Source organism: Vitis riparia, chromosome 13 (genome assembly GCF_004353265.1).
Source record: "Vitis riparia cultivar Riparia Gloire de Montpellier isolate 1030 chromosome 13, EGFV_Vit.rip_1.0, whole genome shotgun sequence".
NCBI lineage: Eukaryota > Viridiplantae > Streptophyta > Magnoliopsida > Vitales > Vitaceae > Vitis > Vitis riparia.
Genome location: NC_048443.1, coordinates 24,874,928 through 24,890,777, shown reverse-complemented (window position 1 = coordinate 24,890,777; position 15,850 = coordinate 24,874,928). Strand labels below are relative to the sequence as shown.

At 30.6% G+C, this 15,850-nt stretch overlaps 1 protein-coding gene across 1 annotated transcript; it reads left to right on the top strand.

Annotated features, from left to right (window-relative positions):
* Positions 1 to 1,350: 1,350 nt before the first annotated feature.
* Positions 1,351 to 4,968, top strand: LOC117928776 (60S ribosomal protein L35a-1). The gene is made up of 5 exons (XM_034848784.1): positions 1,351 to 1,465; positions 1,592 to 1,627; positions 1,800 to 2,028; positions 2,121 to 2,163; positions 4,712 to 4,968. Exons 1-4 carry the CDS (start codon positions 1,434 to 1,436, stop codon positions 2,160 to 2,162), a joined length of 339 nt encoding a protein of 112 aa, XP_034704675.1. The 5' UTR covers positions 1,351 to 1,433; the 3' UTR covers position 2,163; positions 4,712 to 4,968.
* The last annotated feature ends 10,882 nt before the right edge of the window (positions 4,969 to 15,850 follow it).

Genomic DNA, 15,850 nt, shown 5'->3' with positions numbered 1-15,850 from the left:
TTGTCTATGTATACTCTCTTCAGGCTCGTAATCGAGTGAGGTTTTCACTATACTTGAAGTTTCAACCAAGTTTTTAACACATTTACATTTAGATTCTAACTCCAATAGGTTTTTATACGATCTTTTCAAGTTTCTACTCATTTGAAGGTTTTAACACCCAAATATTGAATCTCTCAACCTAACTCAATAAATATAACTTAAATACTAGGAAGAATTGCAAAGGTGCACTAAGAAATATGCAAATGGAGATTTAATGCACTAAAGAAAAAATAAGAGTTTTTGAGTCAAGAACAAGTATGTAAACAAGTAAATGTAGATGTTTTCTTACTCATAAATGAAGTGGGACTCTCAATTTATAGGTTTTTAGTCTTGAAAGCCAAAAATGCTAAAAAAACAACCTTAATCGGTTGAGTTGAGAGTCAATCGATTGACTAATCGTTAGGCAATAAACATATAGCAGGTGACCGTTAGGCCTTGATTGGACCTTCACTGGGAAGGCATATCTCTCGACCAAGAATGCAAGGCTAGTGAAAGAAAAAAAAGATTTTTTACATCTCTCGATCAGACCTCGACCGTGAAGGTGTAACTGATTAATCGGTACCTTAACCGATTGATCCAATTGTTCAGTACCTCAATCAGTTAACCATTTTTGTTTCGAAAACCTATATATATATATATATATATATATATATATATATATATATTTTCTCTTATAACACTTAGACAAAGTTTTTAGGTAAATTAATATGTCAATTTTGAAACGATTTGTCTAAAGTTCATTTGATAAAACTCGAGTTTTGATGGAAATGTAACTTTAATGCATAAACTGAATTTTAAAAGATGTATAAAAAGATATGAAAATCTTAAATGTACCCATGCATTCAACTTACATATATTTCCTATGATTAAAAGGTCTTCAAAATATCTTAATTTTTCATCCATTGAGTCATTTAATGAATTTCAAACTAACATTTGAAAATCTCTATAATTCAATCCGATTAGTAACTTAACTATGATTTGTTATCATTTAAACGCGATTAAGAGAACCTTGGGCTAACAAACTTGAAAATGGAAATAGGAAATTGTTTTTTTTGTTATACTAAAAAATATTGTTACCAAACTTAAAAATTAAAAGGAAAAAGCCGATGTTTCTAAAGCATACCCAATTGGCACCATATTCCATCACTATTAACATAATCCGATTTACACGAAACAATAGTTTCCAGCCCTCAGCCCAGTTAACGCTGTTACATGGGCCTATCTCAGAGCCGGCCCAGACCAAACGGGTCCGTTTGCCTGAAACCCTCTCTATAAATACCTAATTTCAACATTGAGAAACTAGGGTTTTGGGTTTCTTCAAAGCAGGCGTAGCTGGTTCCGCCAAAGTGAGAGAGAGAGAGAGAGAGAGAGAGAGCTCGAAGGCTGCTGAGAAGATGGTGAAGGGACGCCAAGGAGAGCGCGTTAGGTCTGAGATCTATGGTTTCTTCTCATTTCCTGCTTCAATCTTCTACTTTCTTTATTCATTTTGCCAAAATCTCTACATTTTATTTATTTTTTGCTTATTTGTGTTGTATTTTTGTAATCTCTACAGGCTTTATGTCCGAGGAACTATTCTTGGATACAAGAGGTAACAAATAATTGCTGTTGATTTTGTTCTATGTTTGGTAACTGAGAAAACAAGGGAAGACGAAAAACAGTTATTTTTTTGGTGGAGTCGTAATTGTTTTTGATTCGTAATGCTTTCTCGGTATTAAAATGGAGGGTGATTCGTTATTGGTTGTTGTATGGTGATGACCTAGGTCGAAGTCGAACCAGTATCCCAACACCTCTTTGATCCAGATCGAAGGCGTGAACACCAAGGAGGAGGTGGCGTGGTATTGCGGCAAGAGAATGGCGTACATCTACAAGGCCAAGGTGAAGAAGGACGGATCGCACTTTCGTTGCATTTGGGGCAAGGTCACCAGACCTCACGGTAACAGTGGTGTTGTCAGAGCCAAGTTCAAGTCCAATTTGCCTCCCAAGTCCATGGTAATTGAAGAGACCTGTTTATAGAATATTGTACTGTATGCTTCTGCTAGGATTAGTTTCTGACTTTCTTCTATAATTATGTTGTATTGCAGGGAGCTAGGGTCAGGGTTTTCATGTACCCAAGCAACATATAAGGTATGTTCATTGCTCTTTCATTGTTTTGTTGATTGGGTCTTGTAATTTTATTGAACTAATCATGCATTGAAACTGTTTGTTCTTTTACCTCTTATGAAATATGGATTCATGCTAAATAGTGTTCACTTAGAAATTGTAGTCATATGATAAAATATCATATTTGCATGTTCGAGTTTGAATGGAACGTTTTTCTTTGTTCACAAAATTAATGTTTGTTTTGCATAGTAAGTAAACATTCTCTATGGCACCTATTTTGTAGGCTCTTTTTTTTTTTTTCTTTCTATAGGCAAATAAGAAATATATACACACATGATCAATGCATCACTGTCAAAGTGGTGGACACAGAACATGGTAACTATACAAGTGTGAAAGCAATAATAACTAACCTATAACCACAACTCTAATCATGAACTAAGTACACAACCACTCTATAAAATCTGTCAAGGATAGGGGACCCCATTTGACAATCAACTAGGAGATGCCCAAAACACCACAAGTAGAAATCAGAAATGAGAGAGTCCTTAAGAGCTTGGTTAGTGGGTTGCACTCCTTCAAAGGTTCTCTGGGTGCTTTCTTCATTTTGTCAAAAAAGGCAAAGAGGTGCACCTATTTGTAGGCTATGTTATTTGGGGCTTCCTTTGGGTGCTCCGCACAAGTCGGTGACGGTTTGGGACGGTATGGAAGAGAGGATGCGCAAGAGACTTGCCTTATGGAAGAGGCAATTCATTTCCAAGGGTGGAAGAATCACTCTCATTCGGAGCACTTTGGCGAGTATGCCAACCTACCTCATGTCCTTAATGCGTATTCCAAGAGTGGTTAAATTAAGAATTGAGAAGATCCAAAGGGATTTCCTTTGGGGAGGGGGAGCAATGGAGAAGAAGATCCACCTAATAAATTGGGGTATTGTTTGTTCTCACAAGAAGAAGGGTGGGTTGGGGATTAGAGACATCTCTACTCTTAATAGGGCCCTTCTTTGCAAATGGAGTTGGCGGTTTGCGGTTGAAAGGGATTCCTATTGGAAGCTAATAATTGGCACAAAATTTGGGGTTGATAGAGGAGGTTGGAGCACATGCGGGAGTAGGGAGGGATTTGGGGTGGGGCTTTGGAAAGAAATCAGCAAGGAAGGACTGTTGTTGCTTAATAATGCTTCTTTTTCAGTGGGGGATGGAAAAAGGGTGAGGTTTTGGAAAGATACTTGGTGCGGGAACACTCCTCTTTGTGAGGCCTATCCCTCTTTGTTTGATTTGGCGGTTTCTAAAGACGAGAGGGTTGCGGACTGTTGGGACGCAACGGGGGAAGAGGGTGGGTGGAACCCCCGATTCCTTAGACCTTTCAATGATTGGGAGATGGAGGAGGTGGAGAGTCTCCTTCTGGTCATTCAAGGAAAGAGGTTGATTGCTGGTTTGGAGGATAGGTTGGTGTGGAATGAGACGAAACATGGGATTTTCACTGTAAAATCCTGTTTCAATTTTCTGGACCATAGCAGTGCAGTCCCGTTTCCATGGAGAATTATTTGGAGTACGGTTGTTCCTTCCAAGGTGGGCTTCTTTGCTTGGGAAGCTTCTTGGGGGAAGGTGCTCACTCAAGACCAACTAAAGAGGAGGGGCTGGAACTTAGCTAACAGGTGCTCCTTGTGTTGTGTTGAAGAAGAGACGATAAATCACATCCTTATTCACTGTTCTAAGGCGAAGGTTTTGTGGAACCTCTTGTTTTCCCTATTTGGTGTTAATTGGGTCCTCCCGTTATCGGTTAGAGACACTCTATTAGGATGGCATGCTCCCTTTAAGGATAAGAAGCATTGTAAGGTGTGGCGGGCAGCTCCTCTTTGCTTATTTTGGATGATTTGGAAGGAAAGAAATAGGATAGTTTTTGAGAATGAGGTCCTATCTGTTCAAAGGTTGAAAAATTCCTTCATCTGTAATCTCTTACTTTGGGCTAATGCTTCCATAGTTGAAGGGCCCTTGTCCTTGTTTAATTTTGTGGACTGGTTGGGTTCTTGTTGAGGGCTGGTAAGGGGTTTGTCTTTTTTGTTTCCGGTTTTTTGTAGGCGTTGTTTGTATACTCCCTGTATACTCTGGGTTGCCTTTCGTGCCCCTTTCTAATATATTTCTGTGCTTTTATCTATCAAAAAAAAAAAATTTGTAGGCTATGTTGCATGATATATGGTTATAAGGTTGTTTCTCATTCATAAGTCTTAAATTATAGGACATATATTTTATGATTAAATATCAACATTGCTTCATCGTCTGATTGGTGTACTTTGTGTAAGGTTAAACAGTGATTTGGTGGGAAGTAATTTTATCTAAATAATTCATACTAAGTTTTTTGATGCAATTTCTTCATTTTTCTTATGTTCCCTTAATCTTGGGAGAACACCAATGAATAATAATACTATGTATGGGAGAACACCCATGAATAATAATACTATGTATACCCCACATAATTGCTTTTTTGTGGGATTTTGACTATTTGATGTGCATTTTCTAATGTTCCCTTTCAGTGATTGGGTTGTTATTTCGTTTAACTTTGTGTTGTTTTCTCCTTGCAGCTGTTTGAAATCATGGGTGGTGCCAGATAGAGCTCATTAGGACTTGATGGGATATGCAATTTATATTTGCCTTTTTTGAGTTAAGTTCAATGTTTTTGTGTCATCTGAAGGAGAACCATTTTTGTTTGTTTAGAATGTTCAATGGAAACATTACTCAATTGCTCACTAAGTTCAGTCTGGGTTATTCAAAATTCTTGCACTTGACATTGAATACTTCTCATGATCTAAACTTATTTTACTTAATATGGATTGAAGTTTGCATGAGACTGGATTGACTTTCACTCTACCTCAATGATATGTTTAGGGAGAGAAAAGTTCTTATATCTTTTAGTAAGAATATAGGGTTTATGAATCTAAATGTTCGATATGGTTCTGGAAAGGATGAAAGAAAATGGAAACCTGAAGTATAAGGAAATTTTTTAATCTTATTTGTTGTCAATGGATAAAATCAAAGGAAAGAAAATTAAATTATTAAGGAATGCAACATTTAAGCATTTTTTTTCCATGGTGTTTTTATTTTCACCATTTTTTCTTACTTTTCTACTTTCAAAATGTAAATAAAAAGGTAGTCATTAAGTTTCTGTGATTGTAAGGTACTTCCCTCTCCTAAACCGGCTTGAGATCTCGGCTTGCAGCGAGCTTGTTCTGAAAGATTTTAGAATCTACAAGAGATCATGCGAGGTTATGTGTGGGGTTATTTCCCATCCCATTGATGAAAAACAAATTATCAAATCATGTGTAAGGTGGCGCTTTGGGGGTTATGTGTTTTACACTCCGAAAGGAGGAAGGGAATTAATTGCAAAGTGAAGGGTAAGAGGTATAACATTTGGTTTAGGGAAAGGGAGAGATGAACTCTGTGGGCGACCCTCGCCTGGTAGATAGGTACATTCTAAATGGTGGAAGGAAACAACAGGTGGGGTTGCCTCTTTTTGCGAGAGGCGCTCTTCTTCTGCCAAAACAGAACAGTAGTTGAGGGTGGGTTTAACAAGATTCCCTTGTTCGCTGGCCTTGGGTATACACGGAGTGATGAAAAGGAAGATGGGAATCCGGAAGTTCCATCCTTGGTGGGCAATTTCAGCCTCTCCCCCTTAGATATAAGGTTTTGAATGGTAACTGCTTTTTTGGATCTAAGAATGTGTTCGAGAATAATTTTAGAAAGTATTTTTTGATATTTTTAACACCTATTTTTTATTATTAAAAATATTAAAAATGTTTTTAAAATCGTTATATGGGATTTAAGTTTTTGAATGGTAATTGTTTTTTGAAAATAATTTTTTAATGTTTTGTAAGATTAATTAAAAAAATTTAACTTTATTTTAATATTGTTAAATATATTTTAAAATAATTTTTATAACCAATTTTTTTTTTTACATATTTGTATAATTATTTTTAAAAATAATAATTATTAGATAATAATTGAAAGCAATTGATAGATGTTTATGAAAATATCGTGTTTTCTATTTTTAATAATAAAAAATAGGAAATAACTTTTTAGTTGCCTAAATTTACCATTGTCTCAACGCAGGAGAGCGGATGGTTTTCTGGTTACGTATCCTTCTTAATGGAGGGAGGGGATGGATTTTCTGTACTAGTTTTAACAGTCCCAGGCGTGGGCAACAACAAATTGATGTGCCCGCTTTCAATTCCAAGCCAGCCCGCCCGGCCGCTCGCCCATCCCTCCCTCTCTTCCCTTCCCCCAAGCCGATGATTCTCCATAGCCCATTAATGGAGCAGTATGTTTCTATCCTTCCACAGCCCTGCGGCTGCAAAAAGTCTTACAACTCTTACTGAAGTGATGGACCTTCCCTGCTCACAAGGCCCGAAGGCCCAATTACTTTCTTGAATCCCAAGTCTGTTGGGGGGGGGGGTTCCCTCCACGTGTTCAAGTTCAAGACCCCTTGGCTGTCTAGGACAAGTATGTAACTCATTTGAGATCATTTCGTCCAAACCAAGATAAGTTTTGTCTGGTACTAGAAGTGAGAGGGTTCCCTTCTCTTACAGGTCAGACAGAATCAACAACCTAAACTCTTAGACGGGATGATATGTCTAATTAAGCTTTTAAGACTTTTAGCATGCATGATCAATCACGCCTGACATCTGAGCAGCCGATGAGACTCCATTTAGTCCACAAGTCTACATCAATTAATTGCTACACATAATCTCAAATGTTGACAAACTAAATGGACAGACAAATGCACGATCTGATCTTGACACGTTAGCAAATGACACCTATCAGTCGTCCTTAACTGAAATGATTGTCCAACCGCCCTATGGACATTCATCATTACAGAAAAGGTTAGAGTGCATAGTCAGCACTACAGTGGTAGTGTCATAAACTCTATATAAACCTTTCAAAAAGCACGAACAAGGTAAGCGCATATATACACATTCTCTCCCACAAAATAGTTAAAGCTACTCTTGTTTGACTTAAGCTTTGAAGGGGCGTACTCGGACCATCCGTTCGAATATCCTTTTGTGTAAGAAAGAAGTCTGTCTAGCTCTAGTACAGTTGGACGAATTCTTCAAGAAACACGAAGAAGAGAATAAGTCTATCTGACTTCAGCGAAGCTAGACGGACCTGACTCCAGTTAGCTTAGCACCAACAAAGTTGGCCTAGGACATCAATTTTGAAGTGAAATGATTATTTGGAGTTTGAATGATGTGCTTTTGTTGAACATGTTCAAATGTAAGTTACTTTTGGGCTATAAAAATACTAGATTACGCGGATTTAACCTTTAACTTCACATTGCAGAAAGGCTGAATTGCTTATCTTGTGTAGGAATCAAAAGCCGCCCTGAGGAAATTCTTGATCCCCAATTTTTAATTTCACAATTTTATATTTAATTTAAAAATATAAAATTATATAGTGTATAATATATAAATATTATTTTATTAATATTTTACTTTTTATATTTTTAATTTAATAATTTTAAAATTTTTATTCCTTTTTAATCCTATTAAATTAATTGAGATTATAATTTTTATTATAAATAATTACAAATATAATATATATTATTATAAATACATATAATATAAATGATATGAAAATTACCCAGAATAGAGTATGTGGCTATGCCTTGCATAGATATGATAGAGACATATATGATATATAGGTTGTAGACATATTTCACATTAAGAATGGGTTATTCTAACTCAATATCGTTAAGAATTAGAGTTAAAAACCTTCTATTTGTCAATATAAATATTGATCAATTTCCATATTAGATATATTGTATAACCCTTTTAGCGTGTTGATGGACATGACATAACATTCATACTACCCTTTGATAGGAATAGAACTTTAAAAGGAATTATTCTCATCGGAACATCTTTTTCTCGAATTGTCCCCTACAACATGTTGTGGTCCTCACCATGTCGCATGTGACTTAGTCATCTAATCAGACAGGTTTCCATCTTCGATTTGGGCTTTCAAAAATTTTTTCCACCCCGCCTATGAGCTCGATTATTCATCCTTTGCGCCGTGCCCTAAGTATACGCTATAAAGTCCTGCACTAAAGAACAAATTAAAGTTCAACATTGATGGCAAAAGTTTGGCAATTAGATGCCACCGGAAAAGGAAATACCAGGGCTGCAAAAAACTTGGGAGTTTACTTGACAAAATGAGGTTGGCTACCATTTCACTTCAAGTCAAACCACTTGAAGTTCTTATGACCATTAGTATGTTACTTGAAAAAGCCTATAACACTTGATAACATGACTTGAGTTGATTTCTAGCGATTGCATGACCATTTCCCTTCACTTGAATTCTTCCAAAAAGGGAAAAGGATGATTGGCAACATTGCAAATCCGGGAAACTCTTTCTTCAAAAGACATGCACAAACTGGTAATTTTTTTTACCTCCCTTCTTGAGTTGTAGCAAACTTCAGAAGAAAGAAAGAATATGCAGAATGATAGGGAAAGTGACTTGGATTTTACTATGCATAATGTACGGATCCTTTATCAAAATTGGAAGCTACTAGGCTCGCTTCAAATGTGAAAAGAAGCCACTTTACGTGTATGCTTTATTAACGTATGCCTCCATTCATATCAAAATTATGGCCCCCTGAAAGCCCGACTCGGTTTCTGTACATTTGACATATTTGAAATTCCTTCATTCATTACTTTTTATAGCCTCCTGTTGCCCATCAAGCGGCAGCTTCTATTTTTTATGAAGTATCACCAAATAATCTGCATGTAGATTTTGTATACACTAAGGTGATGTTTGGAAGGTTGAAACGGAGAATGGTAATTAGAAATCAATTTCATTCCCATTTGATGATGTGTTTGGATTGTTTATTACAATGAGAATAAGAATAAAAAATTATTGTTATAAAAATCAAATTTTACTATTATTAAGATTTTGATTCCTCACTTTTATACGATACAATTGTTAGAGTGCATGATATATATCGTGAATCCAAATTTTATAAGTTTTTTAGGAAATTGGTCATTTAGCATGATATTGGAGTCATATTTAGTATTTGGTGGGAGGTCGAGTGTTCGAACCTTAAGACTATATAAATTACTTATTCAACAATAAAACAATTTTCCTTTATTTTTTGGTACTAAGCGGTCATTCAAGTCCTTGAAAAGTTATCGTGAATTAACTTTATTTTAAATCATAAATGAATTCATGAACTACGTCTTGGTCTGAAATTGGTTTTTGACTACAACAAGATTGTTATATATGCATTTGAAATCTCTAAAAGATTATTCAAGAGATTATAACTTTTATTTTTTTATTTTTTAGTCATCATTTTTCATTTTTTTTTTCAATGATAACAAAAGTCATTGTTCTTTTTTTAAAATTTTATATCTTATATACCTTATTAACATCAAATATCATGTTAAAAATGTTTTCTTTCATGATTTCACTGGCAAAGTGACAAATTTATTATTGTCAATCAATTATTAGTATCATAGTATAAAACTTTTAATTCTTTCATCGTTCTTAATTTCTTTAACAAGTTTTTTATCTATTTGAGAGATAACGGAAAACCCTAATGCTACAAACTAAGGGAATTGTTTGATTTTGTCATAATAAAAAATTTGTGATGTTTAGCTTGATTGAAATTAATATAAGATTGGACTTTTGCTTTCCTCATTATCCTTAATTTTTTCAGCAAGTTTTTCTCTACTTAAGAGATGATAAACAACAATGACGCCACAAACTAAGGGAATGATTTGATTTCCTTGGAATAGGAAATTTATAGTGTTTAATCAAACTAGAACACTAATGCAGGACTTTTTAAAAGGAATGCACGGTTTGTAAAGGTAAATCAAATCTTTTATGACATTCAACCTCAAGCCTCCTCCCCTCTAATATGACGTTGAATAACTAATTTTCTTAAAAATTTAGACTCGTAAAATTTAAGCTTATAATGTATATCATATACTCTAGCAATGATGATTCACCTTCATTCTCATCCTCTTTCAATTCATATTTCTACTTATGAAACCTACCCCTGATTCCTTTAATGGGAATGCAAAAACTGCTTCCACCAAGCAATATGTGAAACAAGATACTCCTATATATGACATAATAACATTAATCAATGAAGATGGGGGGTGGAGCTCAGCCTTCCAGGATATAACCTCTTCTGAAGCCTAGTGCACTGGGTTCTGGGCTTTGGTAGATTCATGAATGCATTTTATGAGGCCAAGAGGACCTTCAATTTGGTGTAAATGACTGAAAGACTGTTACAAGTTAAAAGCAGTGGCCTACATTGTTTATGAGGTAGCCATTTATTAATTAATTAAGGCATATATTTATGATGAACTGCAGACATATCAGGTACTCCATTCAACTGCATTTGCTGCTTCTCACACCATTTAATCTTTTGCTCATTTCTCATTTAGTGGCTTTAAAGCCATTAATTACTATCATCTGCAACAGTCATATTGCTTTGTTCCCCATGAATGATCTGACAAGATACAAATCACAAGCTTTAGAACCTATTTTGCAACTGTTTTCGAAAACAGTGTTCTGTTATTCATAACAAAAAAGAAAAAAAGAAAAAAAGAAAAAAAAAAAGAAATGTTTAACAATGTTTTCGGATAATATCTTTTAATGGTTTCTTATTATTTTTACTTGGTTTTTTTAGGATTGTTTTAACAAATAATTATACAAACATGTAAAATGATTGAAAAATAAAATATTATGTATAAAAATTATTTTTAAAACATATTTAAAAATATTAAAAATATGTTAAAAATATTTTAAATTTTCAAACAAGATTTTATTGTACCAAACATCGTAAAACATATTTTGAAAACTGATTTCAAAAATTATTTTTTAGAATTGCTTTTTAAAAGAGTTACTTAGGGTCTTAGTCTTGTTTGATAACTGTGTTTTTTTTATTATCTAGAACAAAAATAATAATAATAATAAGAAAATATGTTTGATAATTATAAAATAAAAAAACTGTTTTATATTCTAAAAAAAAATGAAAAATAAGATGTTCTTTTGGAAAATATCTTTTAGTTGTTTTTATTTTTTATGGCCGTTTTAAAAAATAAATCATTACATATAAAAGTTGCTACTAAAATAATTTAAAAATATAAAAAATAAGTTAAAAACATTATAGGTTGTAAGAAAACTTCTGTTTTATAAAATATTATGAACAATTTTCAAACACTAATCCCAAAATTATTTTCAAAAACACTTTTCAAACAAAAAAAACGTTTCATAAAATTACTATCAAACACAGAGTTCATGGAAAATAAGTTCACATATTTTACTTTAATTAAAAATTAAAGTGGAAACCTAGGTTTGGTATCATAAAAACTTTATTAAACTTAAAAAAAAAAAAAAAAAAAAAAAAAACCCCCTTTTTAGAAGTGGAACCCTTGCAAAGTAAAAAGGGTTTCAAGATTTTTGATAGATAATCCAGGGAATATAACGCAAAGCGTAAGATTGAAAAGAAGAGGGCCACATGGGCATATTGTTTATATAGCGTGGAACAAACCACGAGGTCCGTACCTTCAGAGCCAAGCTATTTGGTTCCATGATTTTGGAATGAATTATTTTGTTTTAAATCATGCCATCACATGGTTTTATTTTGACGTGACCAAAAAATTGGGCCCTTAGGGGGCGTTTGGTATGTGCGTTTAATTTAGATAAACCCACCTCCACTCCTCTCTTTTTTCAGTCCTTTTTTTTCCTCTATCCCTATGACCCCAGATCAGGCTCAATACTCCATAAATTAACCTAATTTTAAAATGCAGCATTGATGATACAACAAATTAATAATCGATACTTTATTTGAATATTAATAAAATAATTCACTCCTTAGCATATTAATTGTCAAAAATCAATGAGGATTTCTCATTAATATCTAGAAATGGATGTTATGACCATTTTTATATGATGTTTTTCAGTTTTTGTATAATAAAAGTTTGTTTGAGAATCTGAAATGTTTTTAAATATGTTTTAAAAATGATTTATATGTCTAAGCTTTATTTTCAATTATTATGCATGTTATAATATTTTTTAAAACATCTCTTGAAAAAACAAGTGAAAATAATAAAAATTAATTAAAAAATATTATTTAAAAACATCACGTTTTTTGTTTTTAAGAACTAAATATTGAAAACAATTTTTAGCCAAACGTGTTTTTTGTTCTCTAAATAAAAGAAAAAACGTGTTTGACAATTAAAACTGTTTTCTATTTTCTGTTTTTAAGAACAAAAAATAAAGTGTTTCTGATAACATATTTTAGTTATTTTATATTATTTTCACTTATTTTATAAAAACTATTTTAAAAAATAATCATACAAATATGTAAAATAATTAGAAATAAAATATTACAAATAAAAATTATTTTTAAAATATTAAAAATATATATATTTTCAAAAATATTTTTGTTTTATAAAATATTAGAAAATAATTTTCAAAAATTATTTTTAAAAACCATTTTTTAAAACTATTTTTTTTAAGACAATTACTAGACGATTTTTTTTTTTTTTTTAAGAACAAAAAATGGAAAACATTTTATGATTATTAAATATGTTTTTTATTTTACTTTTTTTTGAAAAGTGAAAAGCTATTCTTACAAATAGTTGCCAAACATACCCTATCTTTTTTTTTCTCCTTTTTTAAACCAATAAATGTGAAATCTTAAATATTAATGTTTTTTTTAGTGAAAATCATGTGAGATGTTATTCTCCTTTTTTAAACCAATTAATATAAAATCTTAAATATTAATGTTTTTTTTTTTGTGAAAATCATGTGAGATGTTATTCTTATTATTTAGATAGAATGATTCATAATGTTAGATTTTTCTCATATTCTTTAAATTATTTGCTTAAAATAAAGTAAAGGAAAAAAAAAGTAATTTTGAATAATTGATGCTAAATATGTCATTCAGTTTCGCGTTGGAGATAATATTTAAGTATTTCACGAACACTCCAAATCATCAATGGTGGTTGACTTTTTAGTCGTCTGACTCATCCTACAACCATTGGATTACATGTTTGACATCACGCACGCCCAATGGTTGGACTCATTCATGACATTTGTGGATCAAGTGGGTCCCGCCATATGCCATTTCAACTCACCATTTGCAAATAAATCACATGGCCCAGATTCACAAAATCCCTTAAAAGAATTAGACCACGTTTGGACCGTTCTTTCTTTCTCATTATTTATTCCCCACTTTCCTTCTTCCTGGTTTTTAGCTCTTCTAAGTGGCGCGAACTGTGACAACCTTCATCGTCCTCCACTTATAAATAACACAAATTTTTATTTTTTTTTATTTTTAAATTTATATTGTGGTTCACTGCTTAATCTGATAGCTTCTAGGATGCTTCCTTCGTAATTCGCAAAAACAAATATATTAAACATGTTGGAACCATTTTTGACAAAAAAATTTTGTTTTTCAAAATAAAAAACACATTTGAAGATAAAAAATTATTTTTTATTTTTTATTCTTGAAAACATAAAATAATGTGTTTCAAGATAATATTTTTTAATTATTTTCTATTATCTTCTAAAGACTATTTTAATTATTTTCTATTATCTTCTAAAGACTATTTAAAAAAATAATTGTACAAATATATAGAATAATTAAAAATAAAACGTTATATATAAAAATTATTTTTAAAACATGGTTAAAAATATTAAAAATAAATTAAAAACATTTTAAATTTTTAAACAAACTTTTGTTCTATAAAAATTAGAGAACAATTTTTAAAAATTGTTCTAAAAAACAATTTTTTAAAATTGTTTTTGGCAACAATTATCAAATAGGCACAACGCTACAATTTTAAAAGGCATTTTTCACCTTGGAAATGCTTTTGAAAAAAAATTATGTATTTTACAAAATTTAAGAAATATTTTTAAAAATATAAAAAATCACTAGTATTAAAAAATTACCTATATATGTTTGGTTCCCAAAAAAATCGAGGAAAATAAATTATTTTTATATGTTTCTTCAAACTCATTTCACTTAATTTCCTCTATTATATAAAGATTAAATAATTTTAAAATATATAAATTTATAATTAATTTTAATTATATTTAATTTATTGTGAAACAAAATACGAGAAAACTATTTTCCTTTACATTTTTTTTTCTTTTTATAGTACTTTCTCATAACCAAACATGACTTATGCTTTTTGGAGGAAAATATTTAAATAAATAATTATTTTAAAAATATTTTTAGGAAAAAACACTTTTATTAAAAAATACTTCGAGTTTGTTTTGTAGTAATTCAAGGAAGTCTTTTTAACTTAAAAAACGTTTTTGAAAAAACACTAGGTGTTTGACAAAATTTTAAAAATACTTAAATTTTTTTTTTAAAAAAAATCACTTATAATGTTGAAAAATTACTTATAAGTTGTATTTGATTCTGAAAAATTTGAGAGAAAATATGAGGGAAATAAAATAAAGAAAAAAGTGGAAGGAAAGAAAAAAAGAAGAAAAATAAAAAATTATTTTTATGTCATTCTTCAAATTTATTTTACTTATTTTTCCTCTATTATATAAATATTAAATAATTTTAAAATACATATATTTTTAACTAAATTTAATTATATTAATTTTCTTTTATTTTTTCCTAGGTGAAATGAAATATGAGAAAATTATTTTTTTACCATTTTTTTTTCTTTCCTAAATAATTTATGAGAACCAAATATAGTCATAATGTTTTCAAAAGAAATACCTAATAGATGATTTTCCTAAAACTATTTTTTGAGAAAAATATTTCTACTAAAAATCAACTCACGCCTTATAAGTCACATGCATTATTTATGATCCTTGTTTTGGACCCATTTGAAACCTTGCTTATGAAGTGCTTTTATGCTTTTAGTATTTAAAATTATTCTTATAGCATAAGCTTTCATAAACGTCTAACATAACAAAATAATGATTTTATTTTATTAAATAAATGCTTATTCCTAGTTTAAAAATCACTTATCTCAAAATCATGTCAAGTGATTATCCATATTTTTAAATTAATATGTTTGGTTTCTATGAAGTGTTTAGGAAAAAAAGATTAAAAAATAAATGTAAAAGAAAATGAATGTATTATATTTGGATAAAAACATTAAAAAAAGAAAAAGGGAAAAAATTATCCTATCATTTTTTCCCTTTTTTCTTGAGAAAATGTGGGGAAAATATATTTCTTAGTATATTTATGTTTTTCTTTATATTATATTTGGTTCTCAGAAAATTTGAGAAAAAATGTAATAGAAAAAAAAAAAGGAGGAAAAATGAAAAAAATAAAAAAATAAAAAAATAAATTTAAAATTAATAAATTATTTTTAGATATTATTTTAAATTCATTTAATTTTTTAAAATGAAGATTAAATAATTTAAAAGTATATAAATTTATAATTAACCTTAATTATATTTAATTTTCTCTAATATTTTTCGTAATACAATTAAATATAAAAAAATCAATTTTTTTAATATTTTTTTCCCTTTCACCATAAACCAAGTATAACCTTAATTTTTTGAATAATGGAATAATTTTGTTTTATATTTTTCATGTTTTTTTTTTTTTTTGAAATTCAATGGGGTTTATGTCTTTTAATTTTTAAAAAAGGAAATGATTTCAAATATTAGAAAGTGATCATTTCAAAATCATTGAAAAAATGATATTGGGTTGATTTTTAGTAATTTCCTCAATTACCAAC